Source organism: Anabrus simplex, chromosome 2 (genome assembly GCF_040414725.1).
Source record: "Anabrus simplex isolate iqAnaSimp1 chromosome 2, ASM4041472v1, whole genome shotgun sequence".
Lineage (NCBI taxonomy): Eukaryota > Metazoa > Arthropoda > Insecta > Orthoptera > Tettigoniidae > Anabrus > Anabrus simplex.
In genome coordinates this window covers 814293922-814309945 of record NC_090266.1, presented here as the reverse complement: position 1 = coordinate 814309945, position 16024 = coordinate 814293922, and the positions used below count along the sequence as shown (strand labels likewise).

At 39.9% G+C, this 16024-nt stretch overlaps 1 protein-coding gene across 1 annotated transcript in view; it reads left to right on the top strand.

Annotated features, from left to right (window-relative positions):
- The window catches only part of LOC136863696 (dolichyl-phosphate beta-glucosyltransferase), a 253703-nt gene extending 251646 nt beyond the window's left edge, over nucleotides 1–2057 (top strand). The window contains exon 7 of the mRNA XM_067140056.2: nucleotides 1831–2057. Within this exon, the coding sequence (XP_066996157.2) occupies nucleotides 1831–1940 (110 nt within the window). The 3' untranslated portion in view covers nucleotides 1941–2057. The remainder of the gene's footprint in view (nucleotides 1–1830) is intronic.
- Nucleotides 2058–16024: the final 13967 nt, after the last annotated feature.

Below are 16024 nucleotides of genomic sequence, written 5' to 3'. Positions count from 1 at the left end.
TAGGTCTTATGGCGGCGATAGGATAGGAAAGGCCTAGGAGTTGGAAGGAAATGGCCGTGACCTTAATTAAGGTTTACGGTATCTCTTTTCCAAGTGGATATTTATTTTGAGTATTGTTTTCCGTTTCAAGTGATACAGCCATCGCCTTTGTAAATAATGAGTGTTGCTCGTAAACGTATGACAAGTTGCGAATTGTAAGCAGAAATCGACAAGAACTCTGATCATGACTTGTTAGATGATTTATCAGATTTCTGGAAAGGAGATATTGTAAATAAAGAAACAAACAAGCAAACGAACAAACGATAAAATTGAGAAGAGTGCAGTACCCAGTATGTTACTTGATGCCACACGTGGTTTATGTTGAAACGGCAACAGCAGACTGCACAGCTTGGCGATAAGGTTAGCGCGGGCTGGTGAGCACGAGGTGGCGCTCTGCATTAGATGTGCTGCACTGTACTTGTTGGTGTTTATTTCGTGCTTTGACCCTCATACTCAATCAAATTTTAATCTAACAGTCCCAAAATATCTTCAAGACACTTAATATAGCGTCATATTATTCATGTGTTAAAATATTTGGCCTACAGATATCCTTTTATTCCATTGACGAAATATCGCCAGCTGGTCATTTTAGCCAGTGTTACCATTGACGATATATCGTCAGTTGGTCTTTCTCGCAGGGATTGTCACTGACGATATATCATTAGCTGGTCCTATAAGGGTTAAGAACGTAGAAGTCTATTATTGATACTTTGATTCCTTTGAGAAAGTCCGGTAGTTGTTACTGGAAATAATGGAAGTGAAAGTACCATAATTTAAGATAAGTAGGCCTACGGGAAATTTTTTCAAAGTTACTAAAGTGTCCATAAGAAATTCTACATTCTTAATTTATCTCACTTTTACATAATATCACCAATTCACAATCATTGACAAGTTTATGCAATGTAAACAATATTGTACATATTCATACATGAGAGCCGTCGCACAGAAAGGGACCTAAGGTCGACAATGGAAATTTTACAGCAGAACTGAACAATGTTGTCTGGAGCGTAAAAATTGCATTTCTGTTTTTTGACTTCTTGTGCTACCTATGGGTATTCTTAACAAACTATGTTATGCAGCAGTTTAAGTATTTGCCACTCGATATGGAGAAAACTTTGTACAGTTTGCAAGAAAATAAGTGAAAACTGTAATTGCATTTTTCTCAACATACAGTTTTCTTTATAGCAGTAGTCAGTAATTAATATCTCCTGAAGACCATTTATATTGGTATTATAAATTTACTCATTCGGAACAAATATTTCGGATTCCCTATTGGAATCAACATCTATATCATCTGATGGCCAAGCAGGCATCAATTTTGGTAATGAGACTGAGTCCCTCATAGTGCATTGGCACTGCCGGTGGCTACAACTAGCCTATGCAGTGACCTCCACGGTATGCACTACTAGCCATGCGTCTTGGTAGGTGTGCTAGGTACCAGCTGATGAGCCCAGCCTAGCACACGGGGGCCAAACCTTGGCAACCAGGAATGAGTTAGCTGGAAAATTTATAATGTCCAATAACGGACCATTTATATTTAGGTTCCTTTCCTCGCAACAGGTTACATATGATGTTACTTTTAATTTATGTACGTTTTTAGTGTGCACGAGATTGGTGGTTTATACCATGATGATTGCAGGGTGGTTAAAGGTAATGTTTATCAAGTTTTCAACATGTCTTGTTAATTTTTTGTTCATTATTTATTTTTTCTGTGTGTCTCTTATCCAGCAGTCCTGTATTTAATCCCATTTCAAATTCTAAGAATGAGTCTTGTTTTGTTTTCTTGTTCAGGTTCAAAAATTACACCAGTTTTTAGCTGGATTCAGATGGGCAAAGATGTGCTCATGATCTGGTTTAAGTATCTTATTGGAGCATGGACCACATACAGAGAACAGAATTGAGTGAAGAAGTGAAAAAGTGAAGAAATGTATAAATTTATTTTCCGAGGATTGCTTTCTAACTATTCTTGTGGAATAATTTTAAATATTCTGTTCCAATAAATACAATTTGTCTTATAATAGCTTCATCATTTACCCTTACTTGGAAACTCTGTTTTATAGTAGGGCCTACAGCTCATAAAAAACAATTCAAGAAAATTTGTATAGAGATAAATGTTTTATGAGAGGTATGGCCAGATTTTCCCATTTTATCATATTTTAGCATCGTTAATTGATTCAATTACCAACCCTGTCATTTTGTGATCAGAGTTTTTTTAAGGGAGCATTCTTTTGGGGGTGTAAGTGATAGATGACACAACTAATTTACTGTGGGCATTACTGTTATATTTCTTTGCATGAAGTGATGTACCGGTACTGAGTGAGTTGGCTGTTCAGTTAGGGTCACGCAGCCGTGAGTTTGCGTTCGGGTGATAGTGGGTTCTAAACCCACTGTCGGGAGCTCTGAAGATGGTTTTTTGTGGTTTCCCATTTTCACACTTTAATTACGGTCATGGTGGCCACTTCCTTCCCAGTTCTAGCCCTTTCCTATCACATGGTCACCATAATACTTATCTGTGTTGGTGTAACATAAAACAGATTGTAAAAAATAAAATAAAAAATGATATGATGTTGCATTCATCAATATCCACATACTTTGTATTTGAAATCTGTGTTTTCCAAGGCTTGCCAGCTAATGATCATGGGTTCTTATATTTTTTGGTAAATGATTTAATAATATTTGATAACAGCATTGGTATTTGCCAGTATGATCATGGGATCTCTTTTTGTTTGGCAGATGATTTAATAATTATGATAAAAGACATTGGTATATGCAGTATGGAATCGTTTTGCTTCAACCATTTGTTATTAAAGTACGCTGTTACAGTTTTTATGATTGTACTCTGATACATCTGGCAAGGGGAGGCTACAGATATGGGATGGCCAATTTTGATTAAACTTTAACAGGTTGATCTACCTCAAATATAAGCAGTTACATGTCTGAAGGTTTGTGCCATTGGACTTCATTTAACAAGAAATTGGCCATTTACATTTTGGCTTTACATCACACTGATACAGATAGATCTTATGCCCAATTTAAATTTAACAGCCTGGATACCTCTAGGCATTGTGCCACTGAGTACAGTGGCACTTCTTGCCCAGTGGTCAGCGATCCTGATTTTCACGTGGGCGTCTTAGGTTCGAGGTCCAGCAGTGTCTCTACTCTTTTTCCTCCCTGTTTTCCCTTTTCCTACTATATATATATTTTGTCTATGCAGATCAGGAAATGCACAGATTAAAGTGTTTGAAGATCATACACAATTATGCTGTGTCATACAATGTTAACCTGCACTGATTTGTTCTATGAAATGAAAGTGATTTATGAAATTGTCAAGAAAAGATACGGTAAACTTGAACTATTGACATCATAAATAGAACTTCCTCAAAACAGTTCATAGCATGAATTATTTTTATTTGATTTCTTATTACCTTTACTAGTCCTGTTTAAAATGTTGACAGTTTCACTCTCCCCTGTCTTTCATCATACAGTAAATGTAGTAATGTTGAAAAAAAGAAAAACAGAGAAAAGGAAGGTTTATGAAGTCATCAAGTCATGAGTGGCAACGTAAATGACCTTATGAAACATGATTGGCACAAAACGTCGGATGCATATCTGTTAATTTTTTTTATGTAGATCAACCACCCAAATTTCAGATGAAATTGGTGACCCAATACCTATGGCCCCCCTTGTGACCTGAATCGATATACCAAATAGGTCACCTCATGACTTTTCACCCCACATCAGCAGGTCCACCACATGGCCTTGATTTTCATTGATGATGGTTCATGTTTGTGGGTTACTGTAGTCACGTCCTAGTTCGTGAACAATGGGCAACGGCTGAGTGGCCTAGTAAGTGGTCCTGAGAGTCGGGATACCAGTTGCTATGGAACGGGAGTGGGCATCTCGGACATATTCTGAGTCATGGCCCTCCTTGTGCTCAGGCGGCTAGGACTATAAAATTCACCGGTGGTCCATAACCCGTTAGAGGAGAGATCCTCACTTGGACTATGTACAAGTAGGGTAGCATCCTGCTTCAGGAATTTACCGAGCTCAGAACATTTTAAGCAAGCCTCGGACCTATGGGAGTAACGGAGTCCCACTCCCATTTGACAGGCAAGGGACTCCTTGGAAACAACTTGGCGAACGAAATGGAATTCGATGGGGAGCTATCAATATTAATGGGGCGTATGGAAGAAAGAAGGTAGAACTGGCTGAGTCAGCAAAGAGGATGCATCTGGATGTGCTAGGAGTAAGTGATATTCGGGTAAGGGGAGATAATGAGGAAGAGATAGGAGATTATAAAGTGTACTTGACGGGTGTTAGAAAGGGAAGGGCAGAGTCTGGGGTAGGGCTCTTTATCAGTAATACCATTGCACGCAACATAGTTTCTGTTAGGCATGTAAATGAACGAATGATGTGGGTAGATTTGTCAGTTGGAGGAATTAGGACAAGAATTGTGTCCGTGTATTCACCATGTGAGGGTGCAGATGAGGATGAAGTTGACAAGTTTTATGAAGCATCGAGTGACATCGTGGTCAAGGTCAACAGCAAGGATAGAATAGTGCTAATGGGCGATTTCAATGCGAGAGTTGGGAATAGAACTGAAGGATACGAAAGGGTGATTGGTAAATGTGGGGAAGCTAATGGGAATGGGGAAGCGTTTGCTGGACTTCTGTGCTAGTATGGGTTTAGCTGTTACGAATACATTCTTCAAGCATAAGGCTATTCACCGCTACACATGGGAGGCTAGGGGTACCAGATCCATAATAGACTATATCTTAACAGACATTGAATTTAGGAAATCTGTTAGGAATGTACGAGTTTTTCGCGGATTTTTCGATGATACAGACCACTATCTGATCTGTAGTGAACTAAGTATCTCTAGGGCTAGGGTATAGAAAGTGAAATCTGTCTGCAAACGAATATGGGTAGAAAATCTCCAGGACGAGGAAATTAGACAGAAGTACATGGATATGATTAGTGAGAAGTTTCGAGCAGTAGACAGTAAGGAGGTTCAGGATATGATATAAGACATGTTTGCAAAATTAATAACTGGTTTGATAGAAGGCAGTTTGGGTTTAAGAAAGGTTATTCCACTGAAGCTCAACTTGTAGGATTTCAACAAGATATAGCAGATATCCTGGATTCAGGAGGTCAATTGGACTGTATTGTGATTGACCTATCTAAGGCATGGGAGACTACTGGCAAAAAATGAGTGCAATTGGACTTGACAAAAGAATGACTGAATGGGTGGCTCTGTTTCTAGAAAATAGAACTCAGAGAATTAGAGTAGGCGAAGCTTTATCTGTCCCTGTAATAATGAAGAGTGGAATTCCTCAAGACAGTTATAAAACAGCTCCAATATTCTATAATTTCTCAGTTCTTCAGACAAAAATATCAAGTTCACAGTAAGTTTACAGTAAGATACAAAAGTTGAAAACTACAAAAGCGGCTGGAATTGATAAGGTTTCGGGGGATATGCTAAAGACAATGGGTTGGGATATAGTACCATATCTGAAGTACTCATTTGATTATTGTTTGCATGAAGGAGCTATACCAAATGAATCAAGAGTTGTTATAGTAGCCCCTGTGTGTAAAGGAAAGGGTGATAGACATAAAGCTGAAAATTATAGGCCAGTCAGAATGACATGCATTGCATGTTAGCTTTGGGAAAGCATATATATATGTTTTCTTATATATATATCAATTATATGTGTAAAGAAGTGGAATCAGAGATAAGGCTTTTTGTAGATGATGCTATTCTGTACAAAGTAATAAATATGTTACAAGATTGTGAGCAGCTGCAAAATAACCTTGATAATGTTATGAGATGGACAGTAGGCAATGGTATGATGATAAACGGGGTTAAAAGTCAGGTTGTGTGTTTCATAAATAGGAAAAGTCCTCTCAATTTTAATTACTGTGTTGATGGGGTAAATGTTCCCTTTGGGGATCATTGTAAATACCTAGATCTTAATATAAGGAAAGATCTTCATTGGGGTAATCATATAAATATGATTGTAAATAAAGGGTATACATCTCTGCACATGGTTATGAGGGTATTTTGGGGTCGTAGTAAGGATGTAAAGGAGAGGGCATATAAGTTTCTGGTAAGACCTCAAGTAGAGTAAGGTTCCAGTGTATGGGACCCTCACCAGGATTACTTGACTCAAGAACTGGAAAAAGTCCAAAGAAAAGCAGCTCGATTTGCTCTGGGTTATTTCCGACAAAAGAGTAGTGTTACAAATATGTTGCAAAGTTTGGGCTGGGGAGACTTGAGAGAAAGGAGACAAGCTGCTCGACTAAGTGGTATGTACAGAGACTTATAACATTAAAAATCTTCCACCTTTTTGATACTTATATTTGCATTTTAGCAAATTAATTTATTACATACAGTAGGCTTACATGTGTTGTTCTTTTTTAGAACATTTTCAGCTGTTACATAGCTTAGGTGAATCACTAAATTTTTTTATCTTTTTAAGTACATTATAATCAAGTACCTTGTTCTTCTTAAATACTATTTAAATATAAATTGAATTAAAATGAAATTAAAAACAATGTGGTGGTTAAATGGGTTAGTGAAATTAGACAGAATGGATATACTTATAGTTAGCCTATTTTAAAAAACTATTTGAATAGTTGTTGTTAAAAAGTTTTCAGCACTGTTTCACTAAAATATTTTACTTGTCTTCCAGTAAAAAGTTTTTGATAAAATGTATAACTCTTTGACACTGTTCTAAATATTGTTGAGTGTTCACTTCTTTCATTCCCTCCAAGGTGGCTGCTATTTGTTTTTGAACTTGCTTAATATATCTTAAATTAGGTTAATTGCGGAACCTTGAAGCTGATTGCCGTTTCCTAATAATAAAGGAGTTTCCCCATATTCTGAAATGAAATAAAAATAACTTAAATGGGGAATTTGCTTTTTGATGCAAAATATGTCTGTACAAGAAACTTAGTATATAAAAATGGTTTCATATCTTGCTGTTGTCAAAATCCATTCCTAGTGTGACCTTGGAGGAGCTACGTTTGAAGCAGCCTTCCGTCTTGTGTAATAATGATGTCTGTGTTCTAATGCTTGCTCCACCTTTGGGGGAGGCAAGGCTGTGTAGAGGTGAGGAGGCGTGTCGCTTACAGTCACGGTTTTGGCTTTAGAAGGGGTGGGGGAGTGGATGTACAAGATGGCGGAAGCTCGTTCATTTTCTTCCTTTCTTTGTCTGTGTTGTTTATTTTGCCTACTGTTTCAAGATTTGATAATATCCATTCGAATAAAGGGTTCCTGTTGTCAATTATATCATTCAGGTTATTGTCCTGATTACCTTTTTGTTCCAAATGAAAAATGAAAACTTACAACCTGTTTTCCAGTCATTGACGGGGGCAGGGATGTAAGGAAAAAAAAATGAAATGTATGGCTTTTAATGCCGGGATATCCCAGGTCGGGTTCGGCTCGCCAGGTGCAGGTCTTTCTATTTGACTCCCGTAGGCGACCTGCGCGTCGTGATGAGGATGAAATGTTGATGAAGACAACACATAAACCCAGCCCCCGTGCCAGTGGAATTAACCAATTAAGGTTAAAATCCCCGACCCGGCCGGGAATCGAACCCGGGACCCTCTGAACCGAAGGCCAGTACGCTGACCGTTCAGCCAACGAGTCGGACAGGAATGTAATGAATGAATCAGATATAGGCTGTTAGTAACATGAGGTCGCTACTCCCAGAGTGATTTATTAATGACTGATAGATGCTATCAAATGAGAATGGAGAGTGTTGCTGGAATGAAAGATGACGGTGAAAACCGGAGTACCCGGAGAAAAACCTGTCCCGCCTCCGCTTTGTCCAGCACAAATCTCACATGGAGAGACCGGGATTTGAACCACAGTATCCAGCGGTGAGAGGCTGACGCGCTGCCGTCTGAGCCACGGAGGCTTTTTTGTTCCAAATAAGTATATGAATTTTCTAATTTTCTCCTTTGTTTATTTTGCATAATATTGTCAAATCCTGCTCTATAGTTGTGAAATGATGTCCGGTTGTAGTCATATGCTGGCCCATCGCGGAAATTTTTTTGTCTTTCAGCATTGACATGTTCTAAGTATCTTACCGTAAAACTGCGGCCTGTTTGCCTAACATAAGTTTTTCCACATTGATGACATTTCAATTTGTAAACTCCTGATTCTGAATGTTTGTTTTTCCTAGGGAAATTAACACTATTGTAATTAACGAATTTTTGCTTTGTATTATTACTGGTTGAATACGCGATCTTATAGTTATGTTTTCTGAACAAATTCGTTACTGTACAGGGTTATTCTAAATGATTGTCGGGGTTTTGTGAAATTTTTTGAAAACGTGGAAAACGTACCATTTTTAATGTTGCAGTAATGGTTAGACAAACTCTCAAAGGTTTGTTTAGCATCAACTGTAGTACATAAGTTACCACCAGATGGCAGTATTAGCAGTGTTTAACAAAATGGCGGTTAGCGATAAGGAGAAAGTTTTTGTACTCTTGAATTTCATCAACACCGATCCGTTACCAGAATCCAGCGCCATTTTCGGACAAAATACGGGAAGGAGCCTCCTTCCGACAACTCTATTCGCAGATGGTACGCACATTTTGTGGATACAGGTTGTTTGTGCAAAGGGAAAAGCAGTGGACATCCGGCTGTGTCAGAAGCGGATGTGAATCGGATTAGGGACATCTATCTCCGTAGTCCTAAGAAATCAACTACGAGATGTAGCAGGGAACTGCAAGTTCCTCACACCACAGTATGGCGTGTGTAACCAAGGTGCCTAAAGGTAAAGCCATATCGCCTATAATTGCGTCAAGCTCTAACAGCAAAAAGCCCTATGTTTCAACTTTTGCATGGCATTGCAGGAACGGATTGAAGAAGATGATGGTTTTCTTGACAGAATAGTTTTCAGTGACGAAGCTACTTTTCATGTAAGTGGAAAGGTAAACAAACGAAACGTTCGCATTTGGGGTGCAACGAACCCCCATAGTTATGTGGAACATGTGCGAGACTCTCCTAAGGTGAATCTGTTCTGTGCCGTTTCAAGCACGAAGAAGGTCTATGGCCCGTTCTTCAATGAACAGACAATAACAGGGCTGACTTACCTGTACATGCTCATAGAATGGCTGTTACCCCAGCTGAGTGACGACAGGGATGATTACGTGCTGCAACAGGATGGTGCACCACCTCATTTCCACAGGGAGGTTAGAGCATTTTTAAACCAAGAACTTCTACAACAATGGATGGGACGCGGAACGAAAGGTGATCTAATGCTCTTACCCTTTCCACCACGTTCACCGGATCTTACACCATGCGATTTCTTCCTGTGGTGATATGTTAAAGATCAGGTATTTGTTTCTCCTCTACCGGTAGATATTTAGGAAGTGAAGCAGCGCATCCAAGCCGCCTTCGAATGCATCACCGCTGCCATGTTGACCCGTGTGTGGGAAGAGATGTACTATCGAGTAGATGTGTGCAGAGTGACACAAGGCGCACATATCGACCATTTGTAATGTATGTCAAAATAACTTTATGAGGTACAGTACACAATAAAACAAGATTCATATTTCTACGTCAATTGCACTGTGAGTTATGAATTTTTGTAACCCCGACAATCATTTAGAATAACCCTGTATATAAATAGGATTGTTGAACGTAAACCTGGCGTATTTATCTTTCTCCTTTATTTTGGGTGTTAGGTTAGCGTGAAACTTCTGTTTGAATTTTCTGATTATTTTCTTTACCATATTTAGTCCGAAACCATTGTATTGATCTTGTTTACGGATAAAGAGCAGTTCTTTTTCTCGTTCCGTGTGGGAGAGGGGTATATTAAATGCTCTATATACGTAACTGTAGTAAGCCGATCTTTTTTGTGATTCCTATGCATTGAGTAATTCTTTATTGTGATAGGAGTAAAAGTGGGTTTTCTGTGTATCTTGAAAACGAATTCTTCCTTATCCCGTCTTATATTTATGTCTAAACAATTGATGGAACCTTATTTTTCTTCTCCTACTGTAAACTTTACTCTAGAATCTAATGAATTAAATTTATTGAGCATATTATCACTGTTGTGCACTCTATGATCTATTACTACGAAAGTGTCGTCTACAAAGCGTATCCATAAATTGAGACCCCCTGTTTGTTATATTATTTTGGTATGTTCGAGATAATCTAGATAAATATTGGCTGAAATGCTAGAAGCGGGAGCTCCCATAGGGAGGCCTTCCTGTCTGTATATCATCTTATTGAACGTGAAATAATTGTGTTTCGTAACGAATTTGTGTATATTAATGAAATCTTCTATTTCTGGTAGGCTGAGTTGCTTATGTTCTTATGTTCTTCCTCACCCTCCAGACATAGTCGGTTTAGCTGCGTAGTCAGGGGGTCGACCCGGAACTCACTGATGATATAAATGTCTATGAACTCAATGTAGAGAATGTCCCAGCATGGAAATTTTTCCGAATTAGAAACGAGTCCGCGCTGAACTTCCTGGTTTGCGTCTTCCTCCATACCACAGCAGACTTGAATAGCTTGTTTAATACAGGAGTCTCAATTTTTAAACAACATTATCGAGTGGAGCCATCCAAGGACCCTACCCTAACTCATAAGTTGTGAACGCTGTCTTACAGTCAACACAGCACCGGTCAATGATGAGCCCAGTGACCGGTCTGTGGGCACTGCATTCAACCTCAACCTACCAACCAGTGTTCCAACACCCAGGCTCCAACTTCCTGTACAACCTGCGGTAAGCTTCATCCCACCTACTCACGCCTATGTAAATCTAGCCCTCTGTGCTGAAAACAGTCCCGAACTTGTTGCTTCCATCAGTACCACTGATCCCCAGCCCTCCGCCCTTCTTCCGGTTTGTTTCTCCCGACCATATACGATATTGTCCGCGTCTTTACCCTATCTCTCCTCAATATCATTCCTTACCTCCAATCCTTCCCTCCTTCAAGCTGCATCCAACCTAGCCTCAAACCTCCATTTTTACACAGTGCACTCTGGTTTGAACTGCCATTTTCAATTCTTCCGTCTCGAAACCCGTGTCTGATGGCCAATAAAACCCAAAGTAGGAAATCCTCCCCTCCCATCTCCATTGTCTTCCTCAACATTCAGTCCTTTAAGAGGCCCGATGATCTAGCTGTTAGGCCCTTTTAGGCAACAAACATCAACACAACAATCCTTTAAGAAGAAAGATCTTCACCTCCAAGCCTATCTTCACCAAAACCCTGCCCATGCAGGTATTACTTAATGAAACCATGTTCCATCACTCCCAGTCCGCTCTCTTACCTCGCTGTATCCTCCTCAGAGCGGACCAACCAGATGGGATCACTTGTGGGGGTGCAGATATCGCCGTCCACCCCTCTGTCCCAGCAACGTATCCATCTCCACCCTTATCACTATTCTTGCCCCGAATCCCTTATGGCAACCATTTATTTCAGACCCAGAATCCTTCATCTAGCCACAATATACAATCACAGCCACAGCCCTCTTCCGACAGATTTTCTCACCCATCTCCACCGACACTTCATCATCCTCGCAGATCTGTACCTACATGTTTGACAGCCACCGAAATTAATGACATTGACACCTTCCTACACAGCGTAGATTCATCATTTATTCCCCACAAATGCCCACCATGTCCTTCCTCACAACCACCTCTGACGCCGGGATCACTCATAATTCCCTTATAAACCTCTTACAATTCTCTTTCCTCCCTAGTACTGGCAGTGACCACCTCCCTATCCTACTCCAAATCCCAACACATGGCCTCTGCACCAACCCCCCTCCCCCACACATCATCATTAATTTCCCAAAGCCAACTGATCCGGATTCGGTGCCCATATTCGCCGATCCCTCAACCTACCACCCTCCTTTTCCACTAACTCCCAATTCGTAGAAACCGTACAACAGTTCACCCATACTACAACAAACTCAGCCTCTGACGTCCATATTCCCACCTCCCTTCACACACTCCATCAAATGTGACTCGCACCTAAATTCCGCCATTTACAGAAACTATCTCAATACTACATATCCGATTTCTCCAGAAGCAGTCGAGTGCGAGCAATGAAGGGAGGTGGACGTACAGAGCAGAAGTGAGAGAGATGGGGGATCTCCTTAGCGCAATATAGAGCAGTTATTGGAGGATGGCAGAGATGCAGGAGTATGAAATAGGTAGGAAGAACGATGACCAAAGGATTTCTGGAGAAGTGGATGGTTGTGGCATCGGTGGCAGTTATGGTGGCAATTTCACTAATTATTGGTGGCGTGGAATTAAACCCAGGCCCCGGTCCTGGTGGAAACATCGGTTGAATGAAATTGAGACTATTAAAGATATTTTGGAGGAGGCTTGTCCACTAAAAGTAAAAGAGCTAATAAAGGAGCTAATGAAGGAGCAGTCGACGGAAATTAAGGATGTGAGGAGGTCACTGGAGGAGAAAATGGAGAAGTTGAGACTGAAGGTGGAAGATAATGCCGAGGAAGTACTGGTTTTAAGAAGAAAGGTGAAATATTTGGAAGAGGAGCTGGAGAAGGTGAAGAGAGATGAGGCAATAAGCTACCAGGAACGCACGAGGAAAAATATCTTCATCTACAGTATACAGGGGGGAGTGAAGGAAAATAAAGTGGATACAGTGTACAAGGTGGTGGATGTGATACAGAACAAAATGAAAATTAATTTTAGTGAAGTGGATATATGTAGATGACATGGGAGTAGGAACAGTGAAAGGGCATAGGCCAATTAAAGTGTAGTTATTATCCACCTTGATGGCGGATATTGTCGTTAGAAATGCTGGAAACCTGCAGGCTGAGAAAGTGTGGGTGAGACAAGACATGGGGAGTGACGGAAGGAGAATCATTGGAATTTTATATAACCACCTTATGAGAACTAGGAACCAAGGGCTGAGAGCTTTCAATAGGAGACAGCACTTGGTGGCAGGGAATGGACGTTGGTTTAGATCGTGTTCTGTGAACAAGTTGCAGGAAATGCATATTATTCATAAACAGCAAGGGTGTTTGGTGTCAAACCAAGATGAAGAAGTTGCAGGAAGGTTGAATTGCGATGATCAAGCAGGCAGCAGCAGCGTAAGCGAGTCCAAGGTACGTGAAGGCGTTAGCGGAAGGAGCAGAGATCACGAGGCCCAGGTGGAATGGGGAAATGATGATGAAAAGAACGGAGTCGGCGGTGAGGAGTACCGTGAAAGAAGAGAGGTGAAACGAGGTGAAAAAAGAAGTGAACTTCAGAGGAGGGGAAGATCCTTGAGTTTGAAAGACCCGTGGGGGAAGAATAAGAGAGGTCAAGATGAGAAAGTAAATAGTGTTCAAAAATGAGTATGTATGATAATTTGGACGCGGGAAGAGAATGTGCGATATTAACAAGAAGTAGGACATGTAACGTGTGCGAAGGGGATAAGAACAAGGAAGGAAGAGGGTCGGTAGGGGATGGAAATGCATAACTAGAATGGAAAATAAGTTTTGTAAATATAGAAGGTTTGTTAGGCAGGATGGGGAACGAGGAAGTGATTAAGTTAGTAGAGAGGTTTGATATTGTAGCCTTGTTACGTGAAGAAGAGGTGTTTACACGGGGAGGGTTTGTGGTTAAGAATAAAACACACAGAAAGGAGAAGGTAATGGAGAGGAACCCAGGAGGTATTGTGGTCTTGATAAAAGAAGAGATTTGTGAGTGAACGGGGAACGTCGAAAATGAGATAGAGGAGACGATCTGGATAAGATTTAATATAGGAAACGGGGGGAGAAGAGAAGAACGTATGCTTGGCCTTTAAGTACAATCATCCTAGAAATTCGCCCTACGCGAATTAATATTTTTTTAGAGGATCTTTTATTGGAGATAAACGTGATTGGGGAGAATTACGAAGAGGATGGACTGATTTTTTTTGTGGGGATTCGAATGCAAGTGTAGGGACTCAAGCACTGCCTATAGTAAAGATGGAAGTGGGGAGATGAAGGGACCGATATGTAGTGAAGATAAACAGTGCAATATTTACGGTTTAAAATTGCTTGAATTATGTGGGGCAGGTAATATATATATATATAGGTGAGTAATATATATATCTTAAACGGTTGGTGGAATGGAGATAGGGAAGGGATAATTACATAATATTACACAACATGGGGAAGTGTGATAGATGTGGTAGTCAGCACGTTCGATATGCTTGATAGAATTAAGACTCTTGTGGTAGGTGATTGGATTAAGTCTCATCATAGTCTGGTATACATCAGATTAAGAAGTGATGACGGGGAGGTAAAGAGAAGTGATAGTAATAGAGGCTCAGGTAAGAGTTTGATGTATCCTAAATATATACTGTATATGGTCGGATGAAGTAAAAATGGGGCTAAATAAGTTGCTAGAAAGTGACATGCAGTTGGTTAAAATAGGATAAGAAGTGGCGTTAAGGGAAGGTAACGTCGATAGGGCAGTTGAGTTAATCGAGTACCCGATAAAAATGGTAGCTAGGATTGCAAGGGTTAGTAATAATAAAAGGGAATGGGGAGGAGGTTTGTATAATGATGAATGCAAGGAACTGAGGGTAGTAATTATGAAAGCGCTTAAATGAGTTCAGAAAATATGGAGGGAGCGAAAGAAGAAAGCAGTTTTTGAATTAAGGAAATAATATAAGGCAAAAATTGTTGAGAGAAAGAAATCATGGCAGAGAGAGCAGATGGAGGCGATAAATAGAGAATGCGAAGTGAATCAACGCGATAAAGTTTAAGCAAGAGTGAATAAAATTAACAATGCGGAGGGGGTTTGTAAAACTATGATAGACTGCGAAGATTGGGTAGATTACTTTCGTAAATTATTAGCTGGAGGAGACAGATGGAGAGAAACAAGAGAAAAATTGGTCACACAGAGGGTATTAGTGGTGGAGATCTATCAGCTGGATAAAGAGATAACAGGAGATTAGATATGTAAATGGCAGGTAAAATGAAGAACAGGTCAGCAGGAGGTAGAATTGGGATAAATAACGTATTCTGGAAATAAATGGTGAAAAATAGATGTGGTAGGGTATACTAAAGTTATTTAATAAAGTATTTGAGAATGGAAGGTTTCCAGGAGAATGGCAAAAAGGAATTCTATGCCCAATATGTAAGGAGAACGGAGATAGAAATCTTCCGAGCAACTATAGAGGAATAACTCTGCTTGATTCGTTGAGTAAGATTTATACAGGCATTTTGGCTAATAGATAGAGAGATTGGGTTGAGGAACTTGGGATATTGTCGATTATCAGGGTAGAAGGATGACTAACAATATAATGTTGGTTGGGATGATTCTTGAGGAATATTTGAGGAAAGAAAGAGAGAAAGTCTTCATAGCAGCTATTGATTTTGAAAAATCGTTTGATACAGTGAGTCGAAGTGCTATGGTTAAAAAATTACGAATGGTACAGGAAAAATGATACGTGCGATAGAGGCTATATATGGGTCTGTTTACTGTTGTATATGGGTCGAGAAAGGAGTGGTAAATGAGCTGATTGAATGTGACATGGATTTGAAGAAGGGTTGCAAATAATCCCCTATTTTATTTTTAATATTTATAAATGATATTTTGCTGGGGCATGGAAGGGGTGAATGGGCCTGTCCTGTCCTAGGAGAGCTAGAGATTCCAGGTCTGATTTTTTTCAGACGATGTTATATTATTGATGTTATCAGGGGGAGGTTTGCAAGAAAGGCTAAATGCTGTCTCGGAATATGCTAATAACTGGGCGTTGAAAATAAATTTTAACAAGACTAAGGTGTTGGTAGGCCGGAAAAATAGAACGAGAAAGAGCAAAAGGAAGTGGATAGTGCGAGGCGAGATAATGGAAGAGGTGGATACGTTGGAATATCTGGGGGTCTTTAATAATAAAAGGGGGTTGGGAGGATCAGATCAAAAGGGTAAATGGAAGGGAGTAGCAGCTATGTCAGTTATACAAATCTCGGAAAGCAAATTCCCGGGAATAAGAAACACAAAGGATGGTTTATAAA